Raw genomic sequence first — 15,764 nt, 5'->3', positions numbered from 1 at the left:
TACTGAACCAAATCTTTGCTCCTCTTCATTTCTCCCTCAGCAATCAGATGAGGAGTGTGTCCTAGACCTTGAGCTGATCACTGATCTCATCCTTCAGATTGATGCCCATGGAGAACCAGGTACATGTTGGCCTCCTGTTGTTCCCATCTTCCTCTTCTGCTTCCATGGGTCAGTGGGCTTCACTGATTCACAAACAGAAGGAGGCAGAGTCTGGAACTGTGTCTGTTTTCCTAATTTAAAATTTCATTTAGGACAGAAGGGTCTGGTAACAACCAATCCAAACTAGTGGGGAAAATGGAAATGGGACAAAGTTTTGAAGTGGTGGTGATGCACTTTCTCCATATGAGCAGGAGAAGGGAAGGGAGGAATTGAGTAAGAGCCAGCTAAAATCTTGTAGCTTTAGCCTTAACCAGAAGTCAGTAGGGAAGGTGAAGAGCTCTGGAAACCTTACAGTTGTAAAGTTCCAAGCAGGAGCTTGTGGGCCGGAAGAAATATCTTAGAAGCCCTCTCTCTGCCACTGGCTTTCTGGGAAGTTAGACCTTTCTCTGAATCAGGAACAAAGCCCAGAGGCAGCCACAAGTTCAATTACCTTTCTGAAGCACAGCTTTCTCTGACCAGTGCCATTCTGGAAGACCCCCATAAGCACTCTTTGCTTGCCACTCTGAGCAATCCATGTGAAGGAAGATAAGAATAAAGCTGCAGCTTCCTTTTCTTCTGTGTTGCAGGTGGGATCCTCTGCTTCCTTCCTGGCTGGCAGGAGATCAAAGGAGTACAACAGCGTCTCCTGGAGAGTCTGGGATCTCACAACAGCCGTTATCTTGTCTTACCAGGTCAGGAGGCTGCTATTATTCTCCTTGGGGTGGGGTGGATTCCTGTGCAGAAAGAAGACAGTGAAATATTCAATCCAGCTGCCTCAAAGAAGGCCTCACTCAAGATATATTGATATCCCACCCACAGAAGATGGGAGAAGATGATGACAGTCTCTTCTCCCTCCTTATTGAACTCCTTCTCCCCCATTAGTTCATTCCAACATCCCCATGATGGACCAACAGAACATCTTCCCACGTCCACCTCCTGGGGTGCGAAAGGTTGTCCTGGCCACCAACATTGCCGAGACCTCCATCACCATCAACGACATTGTGCATGTTGTTGACAGTGGGACTCACAAGGAAGAGCGCTATGATCTCAAGACCAAGGTGGGCTTCCTCCTCTTGCTCAGAAACTCTTTCTCCAGTACTGTGCTGTGTGAATGTTGGGTTGCATCTGCACTTTGGGACTGCATATGTGGTGAGGAAGACTTTGCATCTTACACGGCACCATCTCTTTTATGTCTCTGGGACAACCTAGGATCCAGTATTTTGTGTTCTGCTGTTAGTTTGGAGCACTGTTCTCTACAGAAGTGTTTTTTTGACACTTGTTGGCACTAGAGCCAGTATGAGTTTCATATCAGCCAATCCACATGCCAGATGAGATTGTAACTTCCTTTTTTATCCCCAGGTGTCGTGTCTAGAGACGGTATGGGTATCCAAGTCAAACGTCATCCAGAGGCGAGGACGTGCTGGCCGCTGCCAGACAGGCTTTGCCTACCACCTTTTCCCCCGCAGTCGCTTGGACAGGATGCCCACCTTCCAAGTGCCTGAAATACTCCGCACCCCACTGGAGAACCTGGTGGTTCAGGCCAAGATCCACATGCCAGAGAAGACGGTAGGTGGAACACGCACACATCTTTCTCTGAGGTGGCTGTAAAATTTGCTGGGCTCCTCTTCACTGCCTTTGTCTCTCCGACTGGTTCTTGTGGGTTGCCTAGGGGCCTCAGGTTGCAAATGGGCATGCTCATACACATTTCCAAGTCTGCAGAAGTACTTAGACCAGGGTTCTCCCATGGTAGAGCTCAGTTTTATGTCTAATTGTCAAAAGACTCATGTACTCAAATCAAAATACAACTGTCTGTGGGAAGGACAGGCTTGTGCCTTAGATCCCAGCCTTCTCCTCTTCCATGTTTCTCTCTGCCCAGGATTGTGCATGTAGTAAAGTGGTTACCTGGTGATGCAGTCCAGGCATATCAGTCTTCTAAACAACCCCAATTTGCAAGCAGCAAACATACATCAGAAGATTTAACAGTCAGATCAAACAAAACCAAACAAAAAAAAAGAGATGTTTTTGCCTATCAGCCCACTTCTATCAGCCAGTGATATTGATAATCCATCTCATGTTTAGATTTGTTTGACCTTAGTTATTAAATAATTTGATGCATAGTTTGCTGGTCGTTGTTTGTAGCTGTGTTGCCAGTAGTGCCTGGGGTATATAAGCATGATTGCACACTCTCTTTCCTACCCCCCCAAAAAAAGATTGGCCATCTTCAGGTTTCATAAGCTGCCAGCATAGAAGCATGATGAGGTGATTGTACTGGTATCAAGCTTTAAGATTGCATCTAGAAGCCATTGCTGAGCAGTTGGAACAGTTAGGTCCATGTGATCTAAACCTTGGTAATGGTACTCTTCTCTACCAGAACAAAACTATACCTGGAAGATACTGAGAGAGCTCCTTCCCTGTGTTTCTTTGGTGGCAGTGTAGGACTCCCCTTATGGTGGTGATCATGCAGAAAGGTGAAAAGGCCAGGGGTAAAAACCATGAAAATGTTGAGCGGGGACAGCTCCCCCCCCCCTTTTCCCCCTTAAAACTTTTTCTCCCAGAAAAATTAAAGGAAATGGATTGTGAAAGATGAAGATTTTTTCATAAGGCTATGCACAGTATTGTTCTGTGCCTTCAGGTTTCTCACTTAGAGCAACCCTAAGATGAAGTCTCAGCAAAATTTATTCAAAGAAGGTTTGCCATTGCCTTCCTTTTGAAGCTGAGAGAGTGACTTGCCTACAGTTGCCCAGTGGGTTTCCATGGCTGAGCCAGAATTTGAACCCTGTTCTCCCAGAATCATAGTGCCACAGTCAAATTGCTACACCACATTAGCTGCCATGTACAGTATTAGATCATTACAGTCTCACATCTTGTCTTGTTTTTCTTAAATCTTTTTATGGAAATGAATGCATTATGCCTGCTTGACACTATGAAGGACTAGAGGAGACAAAATAACTTTCTTCATTGTCCTTATGTTGATGGCTTGTTGTGTTTTTACTGGGTTATTTTGGTTGCTCCTCATAAAAGGCCAAACCCAAAAAGGTTCATTATTACTTTTCAGGGTGTTCCTCTCTGTTATTGCCCTGAATCTTCATTTATAACAAAAAGTATTTTAAAAAATTAAAAAGTAAAATATCTAAATAAATACTTTTATTTATTTCTACTTTTAATATACCAAATCAAATTATACAAAATACATTTTATGTTCCTAAATCACAAAGTAACTTTCAGTCTGTGAAGGGTACTAATATCACTTTTCCCCCAATTTTTCTGAAAAATTCCTCATTCTTCTTCATGAGAAATAGTATTTTTCCATTTTTCTTTTTCAAAATATGCAATTTCTGGGATTTTACATGTGTGCGGTTTTTGGTCACAGGCTGTTGAATTCCTCTCCAAAGCCCTGGACAGTCCAGACATCAAAGCTGTGGATGAAGCAGTGATCCTTTTACAAGAGATTGGTGAGTGATGGGAGGGTGGGAGGCTCAGATTGCAGGTGCGGGCAGACCAGGGCTACTCTGTGGGTCTTTATGGCTACTGAAGGTATGTGGCCGATAGGGAGAGTGATACTCCCTTTCCTCTGCTGTAGACTGTAGACTTTCCCTCCCAAGCATGCCTTTGCTGACCCTGAGGCCCTTGCAGGTGTGCTGGACCACAGAGAGGCTTTGACCACCCTGGGCAAGCGCCTGGCACAGATCTCCACAGACCCCAGGCTGGCCAAGGCCATTGTTTTGGCTTCCATCTACCGCTGCATCCATCCGCTCCTGGTTATTGTCTCCTGCCTCACACGGGATCCGTTCAGCAGCAGCCTGCAGAACCGTACAGAGGTAGACAAGGTGAGATGCGCCGTCAAGACAGATGCTTGGCAGACGGAAACAAGGATGGGTGAAAGAGGGTCTTCTGGGTGTCTAAACAGACTCCTCTGTATTCTCTAGGCCAAGGCTATTCTGAGCCGAGAGAGCGGCAGCGACCACCTGGCCTTTGTGCGGGCAGTAGCAGGATGGGAGGATGTGCTCCGGCGCAGAGACAGCCGTGCCCGTGACAACTACCTGCAGGATTATCTTCTCTATGCGCCCAGCCTGCGTTTTATTAATGGTGAGTCTTGCAGAAAGGGAACAGTTGTAATACTTGCCATAGAGTAGGAAGCTTGCACAGTCCATTGCTGAATTCAGAGCCTTCCACTTTTGTGAAGATTTGGGGCTGTCATTTCTAAAGTGGGCAACTTTTGGGATGGATTATTTTGACTATGATAGTTTATAGCCCAGCTGGGAATCATGTATCCTCGCACTTGTTTTTGAACCACAGCTCCCAGCATTCCTCATCAGCATTAGCAGTGCTGGCTAGGGCTGATGGGAGTGGCAGTGCAACAACACCTGTAAAGTCCCACCTCAATTAACAGTGACAGAACAAAATATTGGTGCTATAAATTGGGCAGCAAAATCCAGCCTGTGGTCCAGTAGCCTTTCATCATGGCTCTAAATACTGGGGGAGTCAGCAGGCTTTGTTTCCACAGACAGGTATTTGCAAGGTTGAACCATTCTTCCATTTGTGGCAGAACTTCTCAGATTTTCCCTGCCAAAATTCAAGTCTTTGGCTCATCTTGCTTTAATAAGTTTCCCCAGTGTTCCTTGTGAGAGGAAGAGTAATGTGTTCTCTATTGTGGGATTTTACTTCATGTTATAAACTGGAGAATATTGGAGTACTTTCAGAATTCTGGTTTACATTTAGTGCCTTTGTTTATAACACACAAATGATTTCAACAGCATTAAGACACCTGTTGTAGTTCTCTTTTTAAAGCATGGAAGATGAAATAATTATTTTGTTGGGATTTTAGAGTTGTGACTCTTAGACTGTTTGATGTGAGGTACTAGAAATGTTTCACTTGCAGTGTGCCTGGGACTGGCACCATATTTCTATCCAGCAGTCAGCCCAGTTTCTTTTCCTGGAAATTTTCCACAGACCAGCAGCCAAGAGCTTATGGACCATCACTGGGTCCACACGCCACCACTTTGAGTAGCCCTGTATTAGACAGCCCTTGGGGTTAAGTGACAACTTACCTAGATGCTTGGTTTGCCTGGAGTGTGTCCTTCTCTTTTTCTCTTTTTGGCCCTGAAAAACTGCTGCCTCCTCCTGATGTGAAAATTGGAGACTTGGGTCCAGATTTGTGGCAGAAACCAGCAAGTGTGGAAAGAAAGGGAATGGTAGCAGCTTGTGTCTCCCTGGTTTGCAGAACAACCTCACAAAGAGCCTTTTTTGCAGCTTCCTCCTCCTGATTTAGGTGGCCTGCCTTTCTCCCAGCTCTTTCCTGACTCTGAGAAATGAGGGAGGCCCTAGCTATTGTAAATCATAGAATCCTAGAGTTGGAAGAGACCCCAAGGGCCATCCAGTCCAACCCCATTCTGCCATGCAGGAACTCACAAAGCCCTCCTTGTGACAGGTGGCCATCAAGCCTCTGTTTAAAGACCTCCAAGGAGGGTGTCTCCACTATTCTCCGAGGGAGTGTGTTCCACTGCCGAACAACCCTTACTGTCAGGAAGTTCCTCATAATGTTAAGGTGGAATCTCTTTTCCTGTATCTTGCATCCATTGTGCTTGGAGTGTTGGAGTGCTCTTTCTCTCAGCCCTCCCTCTGCCCCACAGGGCTGGTGAAGCAGTTCTCAGAAAACCTCTATGAGGCCTACCTGGTGCCAACTCCCTCGGACTGCCTCTTGCCATCATCGGTGTGCAACCAGTACAGTGAGGAGGAGGAGCTAGTGAAGGGTGTTCTTATGGCTGGGCTGTATCCCAACCTCATCCAGGTAAGAGCATCCTTTCCATGGAGCAAAGAGGGGAAGCTTGCCTGTGGTGAGTAGGCCCCTAAAGGATTGCTTTGGGCATTGGGTTAGGCAGGATAAGCCCATGTCTTCCCATCCTACCTTTTAGGGAGTGATACTACTTACTACTTGGGATGTAGGCTTCTGCCTATGTACCAAGTTCCAGTGTAGTATTTGGAGACAGGCAAACTGGTGTGGTTGTCTTTTCCAAGGGTATCACAGAGGAAGGTTTTTCCTATCCCACTAAGAGAGAGAAAATGTGACCCATGTGGCCTCCAGGACAATTTTCAAACCCCCATGGCCCCAAACTTTTATTGGAAAATAATTGTCACCCAAAATGCCTTAAGAGGCATTGAAAACAATTTCACCTTGTTTTCCCACCCTGACTATTTTAGGCCCAAGAGAAGCTATTTTCCAACAAAAAGTGACCCAGAAGTTGGCTTCCTAGTCTTCCTGTTTGAAAAAAAAAGGCTCTCCTGGGTTAGAGAGGGCTCCAAAATTGGTGAAATTACCCCCATATACATAGGCTGAGAGTAAAAACATATTCAAAAAGAATTTGGGGAAGTTTTTACTGCTGTGATGATAATGGAGCCCCCTAATGCCTGTTTTCTACCCCTTGCACTAAGTAATATCCCTTCCCCAGAAGTAGAGCACTCTTCCCTTGTAAGTGAGTTTGTTGGTGAATCTCAGGTGCCAGTGAGAAGCACCCTAAATTTGTAGGGGTCACCAGTGAATTTCCAGTGGTCTCTTCTCTATACAGGTCTCTGTTGTCATGCCATGTTGGAGATGTTTGCTTTTCCTTTTCTCTTTCAGCATCAAATGTGTGCCTGGTCCTTGTTTTCAGTACAGAAATCTATGCCTTGTCCTTATTTTCTGTGGGATCCCTTCAGCCAGTCTTGATCATAAATCCATTTGCCCATTTTCTTCCCAGGTGAGGCAAGGCAAAGTGACCAGACAGGGCAAGTTCAAGCCCAATAGCTACACATACCGGACCAAGGCTGGCACCGTTCTTCTGCACAAGTCAACAATCAACAGGTGAGTGGGTCAAGTCCAGGGATGGTTCAGCTCTACTGGTCTTGTTTGGCAGGAAAAAGGGGATGGGAGCGGTGCCTCAGGTGTCAGATTGGTCTTTCTTTCTCCCTGTAGGGAGGCCTCAAAGCTGTACAGCCGCTGGCTAACATATTTCATGGCAGTCAAATCCAATGGAGGGGTGTTTGTGCGTGACTCATCTCAGGTGCACCCACTGGCTGTGCTGCTCATGACGGACACAGACATCCACGTGCGTGGTAAGTGAGGACCTCTGCCTGCCTGCCTGCCTGCCTGCTTTGTTAAATGTTACGGAAGGGACTGGAAACACCCAATAATACTGCCCTCTCAAGTTGGCTTGACTTATGAGTGAGTCCTGGACCATCCACAAGTCTTGCTAACTTGGGGCATCCAAGGCACCCTTGATTAAATCTATCCAAATGTAATGTGGTCTCCCTCTTTCCTACTGCCTTCCCCTTTTCTCAGCATTACTATGTTTTCTAGCAGGTCAGGTTGTCTCACAATGTGTCCAAAGCACAATAGGATAGTCATTTTGGCTTTTAAAAATAAAAAATGGTTTTTTTGTGGATTTTTTCGGGCTATGTGGCCATGTTCTAGAAAAAAAATTTCTTCCTGACATTTCGCCAGCATCTGTGGCTGGCATCTTCAGAGAATGCTTTGCCTGGAAAAAGTTAGGTGTATATATACTGTTTGAGCCTGGGAAGGCAGGAGTGATTTGCATGTGGATTGATCTGTGCTGATGGCTGGCCTCAGGCTGGGAGGGTAATGCAAAAGAGGATTAATGTCTGCTAATTGGTGATCATTATCTGCTGGGAAAGCCCCTGACTCTAAATGGTTTCCCATTTGCATTTGCTGAGTCCTTATTTTGCTATTCCTTGGGACTAGTAGCCAAATTTTGTTCACTTTAAGGGTTTCTTCTTTCCAGTTGAAATTATCCAGATGTTTGTGGATCTCAATGGCTTCCCTGTGCATCCTGACATGGAAGTGGTTGGCATGGGCCAGAACGTTGGTGTTTTCAAACAGTATTTTATGCCCAGGATGGTTAGTGGCATGTTCTGCTACTGCTGATTTTTCTGGCTGGCCCAGTTTGCAGTGTCTCTCATGTTCCTTGATTCTTGTTTTCACACTGCGTTTGGTGGTCCCTATGTAGACTTGTCCGCAGCTGCATGGTATGCGCTAAACTCTCACAGCCGCAGGACTGGGCCACCTTTTAACAACCCCTGAAAAAGGGCACACAAATCTTTTTTGGATTAAACACATTGGGCTTGTTTGAAAAGTAATACCTTTCTTTTCTTTCTTTCTTTTTTTTAACACATCATGCGACTCTGTTTTTGACATTTGTCTTTATAAAGGGCCAAAAGGACTACTGATCTACAGCAGCCTTAACAAGATATGCCTCTTACAGGCCAAATGTTGGCTCTTATTTATTTGGTATCCCACTTCTCGCGCCAACCCCTAAAATGAGACTTAACAACATCCCTCTCAGATCTATCATGCTGTTCCTCTGGAGAATTCCCTGTAACCCAAACTATTTCATAGGCACCTTTGGTTATATTATTAGTTTGACCATGAAAGTCACTGGGTGAACTTGAATAAGTCACATTCTCTCAGCCTCAGGGGAAGGCAAAGACAAACTTCCCCTGAACAAATCTTGCCAAGAAAACCCCACAATAGAGTCACCATAAGTTGCAAACAATTTGAAGGCACACAAAAACAAATTTTAACTGGGCCTATTTGTTTTTGATTGTGTTGATACTTTAACATCCTGTACCCTGCCTTGAGGAGAGGGGAAAGAAAGAAAACTATTATTATGTAAATTGACATTCAGTGATCCAAAGGATTGTGAGACACTAGTTTATGCCTTCAGACATACAATGGGGAAGGTTTTGACTCAGGTTTCTCACTCACCTGGACATCACTTTGCTAGACCTGCTACCTCTAGCAAGGGCTGTAGATGTGAAATGCCTCCTCCCCCATCCTTCCTGCTGGATCAGGGCACTTTCTTGGGTCCTACTTGGGGATTCCTGTCTCACTTTCTCCTTTTTCTTTTTTCCCTTTAAGATGATGGCTGGCGAGCAACTGTCTCCCTCGTCGACAGCGACCTCCTTGTGCTGGAAGGGGACTCCTACACCATCCGGCTTCTGCGTGATTTCCGCGTGGCGCTCTCCAAGATGGTGGAGACGTGTCTTTGCTATGAAATGGCAGCTATTCCTGGGGATCTCCACCACCAGCACAGCCAACTCCTGGACATCCTAGTGGATCTACTCAAAGGGCCTCCTGGCAGCTTTGGGGCCTAGACCTGACATTTGCCTCCACCGCCGTCACTGAGGATCTGGACATGGGGACTTGTAATTTGTAAAAAAAAAAAAAAAAAGCTGTTGACAAATGTTTATTTAAATAAAGTTCTATTTATCCCTTGTGACATCATCTCTCTCCATCCCAGAAGAATCCCCCTCCTGTTGGTCAGCCATTGGCTTGTCCAGGGGGTTGTGGAGAAAGCGCCAGCTCCCACGCACACGTAGCTGCAAAGGATGCCAATTCCAGTTGTTCCTAGCCCCCAAAGGACAATGTGATGGATGGTGTCTGCTTGCTACCCTTGTTCTTGTCGGCCCTGACCCCATGGGTTCTCCATGGAAAGACAGGATTTCTTTCCACTGGCCTGGAGAAGAAGAGCTTGCTGCGCCATGGCTGTTTGCATCTGAATGTGTCACCAGATTTTACAGATGTGAGAGAGATTGCGCTAAGGCAAGTAGGTGCCAACATTCCAGTTGGACTGGTGGGTGCGGAAACCCTTCAAGGTTGCCTCTCCTGCCAGAGGAGAAGTGGCACTGTGCATTTGGGGCAAGATACTTTGGTTGTGCACTCCAAAAAAGCAGTCCAGTGTTAGTTCTAGCAAAGCTAGTCTTTTCCTGGGGCAGAAATAGCCCAGTTCCAGTAGCTGAAATGCAAAGGATGGCATGTGTCGCACCACCCTACAGCTGCTACCTTGCTGTGTCAGGAACGGGAGAGTTTGTCCGCTCTCACTCTCTCTGTATTATCAGGGGGAAAGGAGAGGTTTGAGTATGATGATGCTGCTATTGCTGGTGAAATGCACAGCTATGTTTCCAGGATTGCCCCGTTCTCCCTTCCAGGCCAGGTACAGAAGGAGTTCCTCACCATGTGGGATAGAAAGGTCCTTTGGAAGCACACAGAAGCCCTGTGAGCTCTTGTGTCTTTACTTTGTTGGAAGTGGAGGCTGTGAAAACCCTGTCTAGGAGTCTGATCTTTCCTGTCATGGGTGTATCCATTTTTAAAGCGCATGGTCACCCATTCCAAACTGATGCTCACCTTCTCCAGTCCACAACACTCCACTCCTTTTTTCTCTGCCCCTTTTGGTTAACTGCCATTTGGATCAAAGCCCCTTTCGTTCCGTTACAACATTGCCTTGTGTGTCTTCCATGCATAGTGAAGAAATATGGCTATGAGAACCAGGACAGCAGCAGCAGCAAGTTCAAAGGAGACGCTCTGCAGACATTGCTGGACTGCCCTTCCAAAGGGCTTTAGCCAATGGTGAGGATGATGGGAGGTGCTGTCCAGCGATGTCCAGAAGGGTAGGCTCTCCCTGTTCCTGCCCCAAGCAATGTACAGCAGCATTGTTTTTGCATCTCACGTGATCCTCCCACTCTTTATCTTTTTCTCTCTGCCTTTGTGTTTTTTTTGAGCCTGAGTTGTGACAGTTGGGGGCACATTGGAGGGCATGGGAGGAAAATACCCCAAAGTGGGGGTCAGTTCTGAGCTGGTCTGGGACTCTGATGTTGGGATGCTTCCATGACTGTTAACATGGTTCTGGATCTTTTTATGAACTAGTCGAGACAATAAAAAGAGGGACAAAGTCGTCACTGCCTTGGCTCTTGGTGTTGTCTGGCGGTTGTGCACATGTGTGTGTATGCGAGCGCTTCCCAGAAGCAAGAAATAGTCCCCCATTTTTGTTTTGTTTTTTCCAGCTGTTGGGCACCAATTTCTTTTGGGTGGGGAGAGGAAAGTGGTTTGAGTACATTTGGCCTGAATTTCCAATCAAGCCTTTCTTTGCTTTTACCTGCTTTGATAGGGATGTTTTCCCTTGCGTATCTCTACACAATGTTAGGCCTATGGAATCCTTGGATTTTAATTCCCTGAGATATTCTCAGCCTGAGAGCTCTTGTGTCTTATCAAACTACAAATCCTAGAATTTCCATAGGAAGCTGCCATGGCACTTCAAGCCGTATCAATGTGTTATAACTGTGTAACATGAAAAGGGCTTTGGATATCTTAGATTATTCCCATCAGGAATCCCAGATGAACTGCTAGCCATAGATGAAGGGATCTTGGTTTGGATGATGGAGTCAAGGCATCTGAGATACCCAGTCTGACAGTATGAATTTCATATTTAGATTTGGGTCCCATCACCATGATATGTCATTATGTATATGCAAGTATTCCAAAATCTGAAAAACTCCAAAATCCAAAACTCTTCTGGTCCCAAGCATTTAAGTATAAGGGAGGCTCAGCCTGTACTACAGATTGAGAGAGAATATTTCTCCAAATACAAGAATCAAGAATGGCTTTATTGCCAAAAAGGCAGTTAAGGAATAATGTAAAAACTGTCCTTAACATTATTGAATTCTTGGAACTTCGTAATGACAAAAAGGCTGTTTTAATATTTTATTTTGATTTGTTTTTAGAGGTTGAGAAAGTGTTTGATAGTATTTCCTGGAATTGCTAGTTTCAAGTATTGAAGAGAATGGACTTTGATGAAAATATTATTTGGGCAATAAAGACAATTTATTCAGCTCAAAAGTCCCAGATTTTAATAAACAGCAATGCAGCAAGAGCTATTTAAATACAAAAGGGAGCAAGACAGTTGTCCCCTCTCACTTTTATTATTTATTTTGGTGTTAGAAACGCTACTGAGAGGCATCAAACAAGATGAGAGATTGATGGGGGTGAGAGTATTAAACAATATAAGCTGGGAATTTATGTGGATGACATGATAATATCACAAAGGCGCTGGACAGATGGGCCCTATGGAGTGCCGTTGTTACGTGCGAGGGGCGGCGCTTCCAGATGCGATTCGCCCCTTGCCCGTGATGAGGGCGTCAAAATGGCGGTGCCCTGTACCTTCAGGCACCATCATTTTGACGTGACGGACGCCTAGCGTCCGCATGTCCCGGCGTCTTTGTGACGCCACAAGTGCTCCATTGGTGCCTTGTGGCATCACAACTGCGCCACAGAAAGGACCCACTTTTTGCGTGTTCTTTTTGCTGCGCAAGGGAGCCGCGCAGTTTGTCCGCTGCTGCTCCCTCACACAGCAAACCAGGGCACCAAAGTCTACTAGACTCTGAAAGCTTGTCTGGGAAAAAAATAAAGGCATTTGGGAAATGCTCCAGATTTAAAGTGAACTGATGTAAAACAAAATTGGGGACAAAAATACGACTTTCCCTCTCCGACTTTTTGTCCTTACTGTATTTTTTTATTAAAACACTTTAAAGCATAGTAGTTTTCCAAACAGTTCCTAAAGTGCCTAGGGGGAAAAAAGCCTCTAATTCTAAACTATGTGATAAAATAATTATTAATTGTACAATCTGTTCCATTTGTTGAACACACATTTCAACTGAAGCTTAATTCAAAGCGCAAAAGTAGTACCCGGAAGCTACAGCTGGTACAGAACATGGCAGCCAGGCTGGTCACTGGTACTTCCAGGACCAGCCACATAACACCGGTGCTCAAAGACCTGCACTGGCTGCCTATTCGCTTCCGGGCACAGTACAAGGTGTTGGTGATCACCTATAAAGCCCTACATGGCTTGGGCCCAGGATACCTGAAGGACCGCCTCTCCCCATACATTCCGCCCCGCACCCTCAGAACTTCTGGGCAGCAATTACTTAGGGTACCTGGGGCTAAACTCTCCTCGACATCGAGGAGGACGTATTCCATCGTTGCCCCGACCCTTTGGAACACGCTGCCCACAGAGCTCCGCTCGGCCACCTCCCTGGCTCAGTTTAGGAGGGAGTTAAAGACCCTCCTATTTCGAACTGCATTCCCCGAATGAAGTCCTAGATGGCCTCTCTCTCTTGCTGACGGCAATTTGGAGAGCTGACCGGGGGTTTTATGATTGTTTTTAAAATGTTTTACTGTATGTATTATTTGTATTATGTTGTTCACCGCCCTGATCAATGGAAGGGCGGTATATAAATAAAAGTTTTTTTATTATTATTATTATTTACAAATACTTTAATTAATTCATCTTTCTTCCTGCCTCCCCAGGAAAGAATGTCAGCGGAGGAGAAAGAGGAGGAGAGGGAAACCACCTGGGAAGCCATTCCCAAGTGCTGCTTCGGCGCCTGCAAGGACGCATCCAGACGCGGGAGCTGCAGAAAGCGCGGCCCAAAGGCACCGTTTCTGCGAAACCCAGGCGTCCGGAGAGCAAGGCCTTGCGGCCGGAGGATGAAAGCGGTTCAAAGGAGGCGTCCGGAAAGAAAAAGCGGCAAGTTTGCAGAAAGAGGGGGAAGAAGAAGCAACAGGAAGATGACAATTTGGCAGAAGCGGATGGAGGTGAGGTTGCTTTTGGTGCTTGTTGTGTGAAACGCGTTGGCGTCTTTCATGGCACCCCAACATTGCGCTGCTTTCCCCCCAAAGAGGCCGCCATTTTGGGTGTGTGAAGGGTTCAAAGGTGGGCTAGTGACACCCAAAAGCCGAATAGGACTCTCAAACTACCTCATCTCATTCTCTTTAAAAATAAAATAAAATCAGGGAGCAATTGAGAAGATGACAAAACAGATGCAAAAAAGACTACGCCAGAGACAAAGAGACAGAAGAAAGACAGGAGCCATCTGTGTCGGCACTGAGACCGAACACAAGTCCCCCTCCCACTCCTCCCAACTTCACCATTCTGGCCATTGCAGGCAGAAGCCGGTGCAGAAGGTAATGTAGCTGGTTACTTGGGACTTCTGGCACCCAGATCCCCAGCCAGCTAGACCTAAATAGGGTAAAATGAAAGGAATCACACTTTCAATACAGGTCAGGGTTGGGGTTGGGGTTAGGGTTAGGGGTTAGGTGTGTGTGTGTATGTATGTGTATATATATATATATATATATATATATATATATATATATATATATGTATAAATATTTTTATTTAAAAAAATACATCCTACAAACAAATTTGCTATTTAAACTGTTACAAAACCATTATATTATTACAAAACATTAAACATTACAAAACATTAAACATTATAAAAACATTATAAAACCCTTATAACTATAAATCATCTTCTTTTACTTTTGTAATTACACTTATTTCAAATGTTTCAAAACCCAGAAATTACATTCTGATATATAAATAATCTAGAACCGAAACGCACATTCATTACATAAATATGTGACAAGAGTATATGTGCAATGGATGCCATTTCTCAGGTGATGCCCGGCGTGGCCTCCGTCAGCCATGGCCAGAACTTCCTCCATTTGTTGGAGGACATCCTCCCTCGTTCTATTACACTCAGAGTCTTTATTTTGCTCAATACAAAACGGACAGCAATACTGACATCCGATTGCATTTGTGTCACTAACTCTTTCTTTCTCTGGAAAACCAAAGCTAGCAAAACATACAGATTGACCAGTCTAATTGTTGACCAAGGGACTTCCCAGAATGAGTCCACTGTCCCCCCTTTGTGTCCTCTCTTCCTTTTCCTCTCTGGCCTTTGACGCGGTCCTCAGACCCCTGACTCCGGCTGCAGTCCAGAGGCCACCGCTTCCCAGGGCTGACCGGCTAGGTCCGGCCAATCCAACGCAGTGGCTACCTTCTCCCAAGTGTCCTTGGCCGAGGGACAGTCTTTTATGAAGTGTTCTGTGTTCTCTTTGTACAGTTTTCCAGTCACACAAGATTGTTTCTGACACAACAGTCTAGGACACATTTGCTCTGCTTCCTTCAGCCAAGGCTGATTCCCCTTTAAACAATATATTTGGTCCAAAGCGTTACCCATCCTAAGGATGTGCTCCGCAAAGGTATGGACATCATCGGTGGGAGACGAAGCACCTGGTTGGAACAGCTCCTGAGGAGAATGCTGGGCGGCCTCATCCAAGGAGCCTGAGTCGGCATGTGACGCACGAGGGTCTGCATGGTGGGACACATCATGGTCTGACCTCGAGACATCATCATCCATCACCACTTGAGAAGACGAGGGTAACGTCTGGGTAGCAGCAGCCACGGTGGAAAGAGATCTCGGTACCGAGGTGTCAGAGGGTACCGAAGCCATTCGTGGTCAAGTGGATTTTGTCATTGGTGGATTTCTGGCCAAAGTGACGATGGATGGTATTGTGACTGAGAGACATAATACTTGTCCGTCTCGTTGTCGTAGAAGTAGTTGAAGGAAACAAAGAGGCTATTGAATCTCTGCCTGGTGGACTTGAACCCAAGGAACCAGTGTGGGAGAGCGATGACTTTGGGAAGAGCCTCCATGGGGTGACATGGCTGGCAGAATGGCAGCATCGACCCCTTCATCCGAGATTCGGTGGAAGGCAACGCAGCAGGTGGGGAGGAAACCAAAGCTGAAACCAGGGTCCGACAGGCCTGGAGAGATTTGGGTTCGACCGTTACGAACGAGTCCTATCTGGGTACCGCAGAGGCGGCATGGTCCTTGGAGCCCGACTGAGTGCCATTAGGAGTCTTGGTGGTGCCTTCTTGGAGTGAGAAGAGCCATGAGGAGAACCTTCTCCTGAATCCAAAGGCCTCTTTTTCGAGGAGGATTTAGAGCTCGAT

General features: G+C 45.8%; 1 protein-coding gene across 6 annotated transcripts in view; it reads left to right on the top strand.

Annotated features, from left to right (window-relative positions):
* The window catches only part of DHX30 (DExH-box helicase 30), a 39,503-nt gene extending 28,639 nt beyond the window's left edge, over positions 1-10,864 (top strand). For 5 of the 6 annotated variants that reach the window (XM_089533824.1, XM_089533823.1, XM_089533828.1 and 2 more), the window contains 11 exons: positions 41-119; positions 726-830; positions 1,021-1,196; positions 1,498-1,704; positions 3,509-3,590; positions 3,772-3,965; positions 4,065-4,224; positions 5,769-5,926; positions 6,873-6,976; positions 7,088-7,227; positions 9,050-10,864. In XM_089533824.1, coding sequence (XP_089389950.1) covers positions 41-119; positions 726-830; positions 1,021-1,196; positions 1,498-1,704; positions 3,509-3,590; positions 3,772-3,965; positions 4,065-4,224; positions 5,769-5,926; positions 6,873-6,976; positions 7,088-7,227; positions 9,050-9,285 — 1,641 coding nt within the window. In that variant the 3' untranslated portion in view covers positions 9,286-10,864. Of the gene's footprint in view, positions 1-40; positions 120-725; positions 831-1,020; positions 1,197-1,497; positions 1,705-3,508; positions 3,591-3,771; positions 3,966-4,064; positions 4,225-5,768; positions 5,927-6,872; positions 6,977-7,087; positions 7,228-9,049 lie in introns of those variants that run through there. The other variant, XR_016281985.1, reaches the window with a different exon arrangement.
* Positions 10,865-15,764: the final 4,900 nt, after the last annotated feature.

This window comes from Sceloporus occidentalis, unplaced genomic scaffold (assembly GCF_023333645.1).
Source record: "Sceloporus occidentalis isolate IW3139 unplaced genomic scaffold, rSceOcc1.0.p SCAF_7, whole genome shotgun sequence".
Lineage (NCBI taxonomy): Eukaryota > Metazoa > Chordata > Lepidosauria > Squamata > Phrynosomatidae > Sceloporus > Sceloporus occidentalis.
The sequence above is the reverse complement of the archived record's forward strand: the minus strand, read 5'-3'. Positions and strand labels throughout refer to the sequence as shown.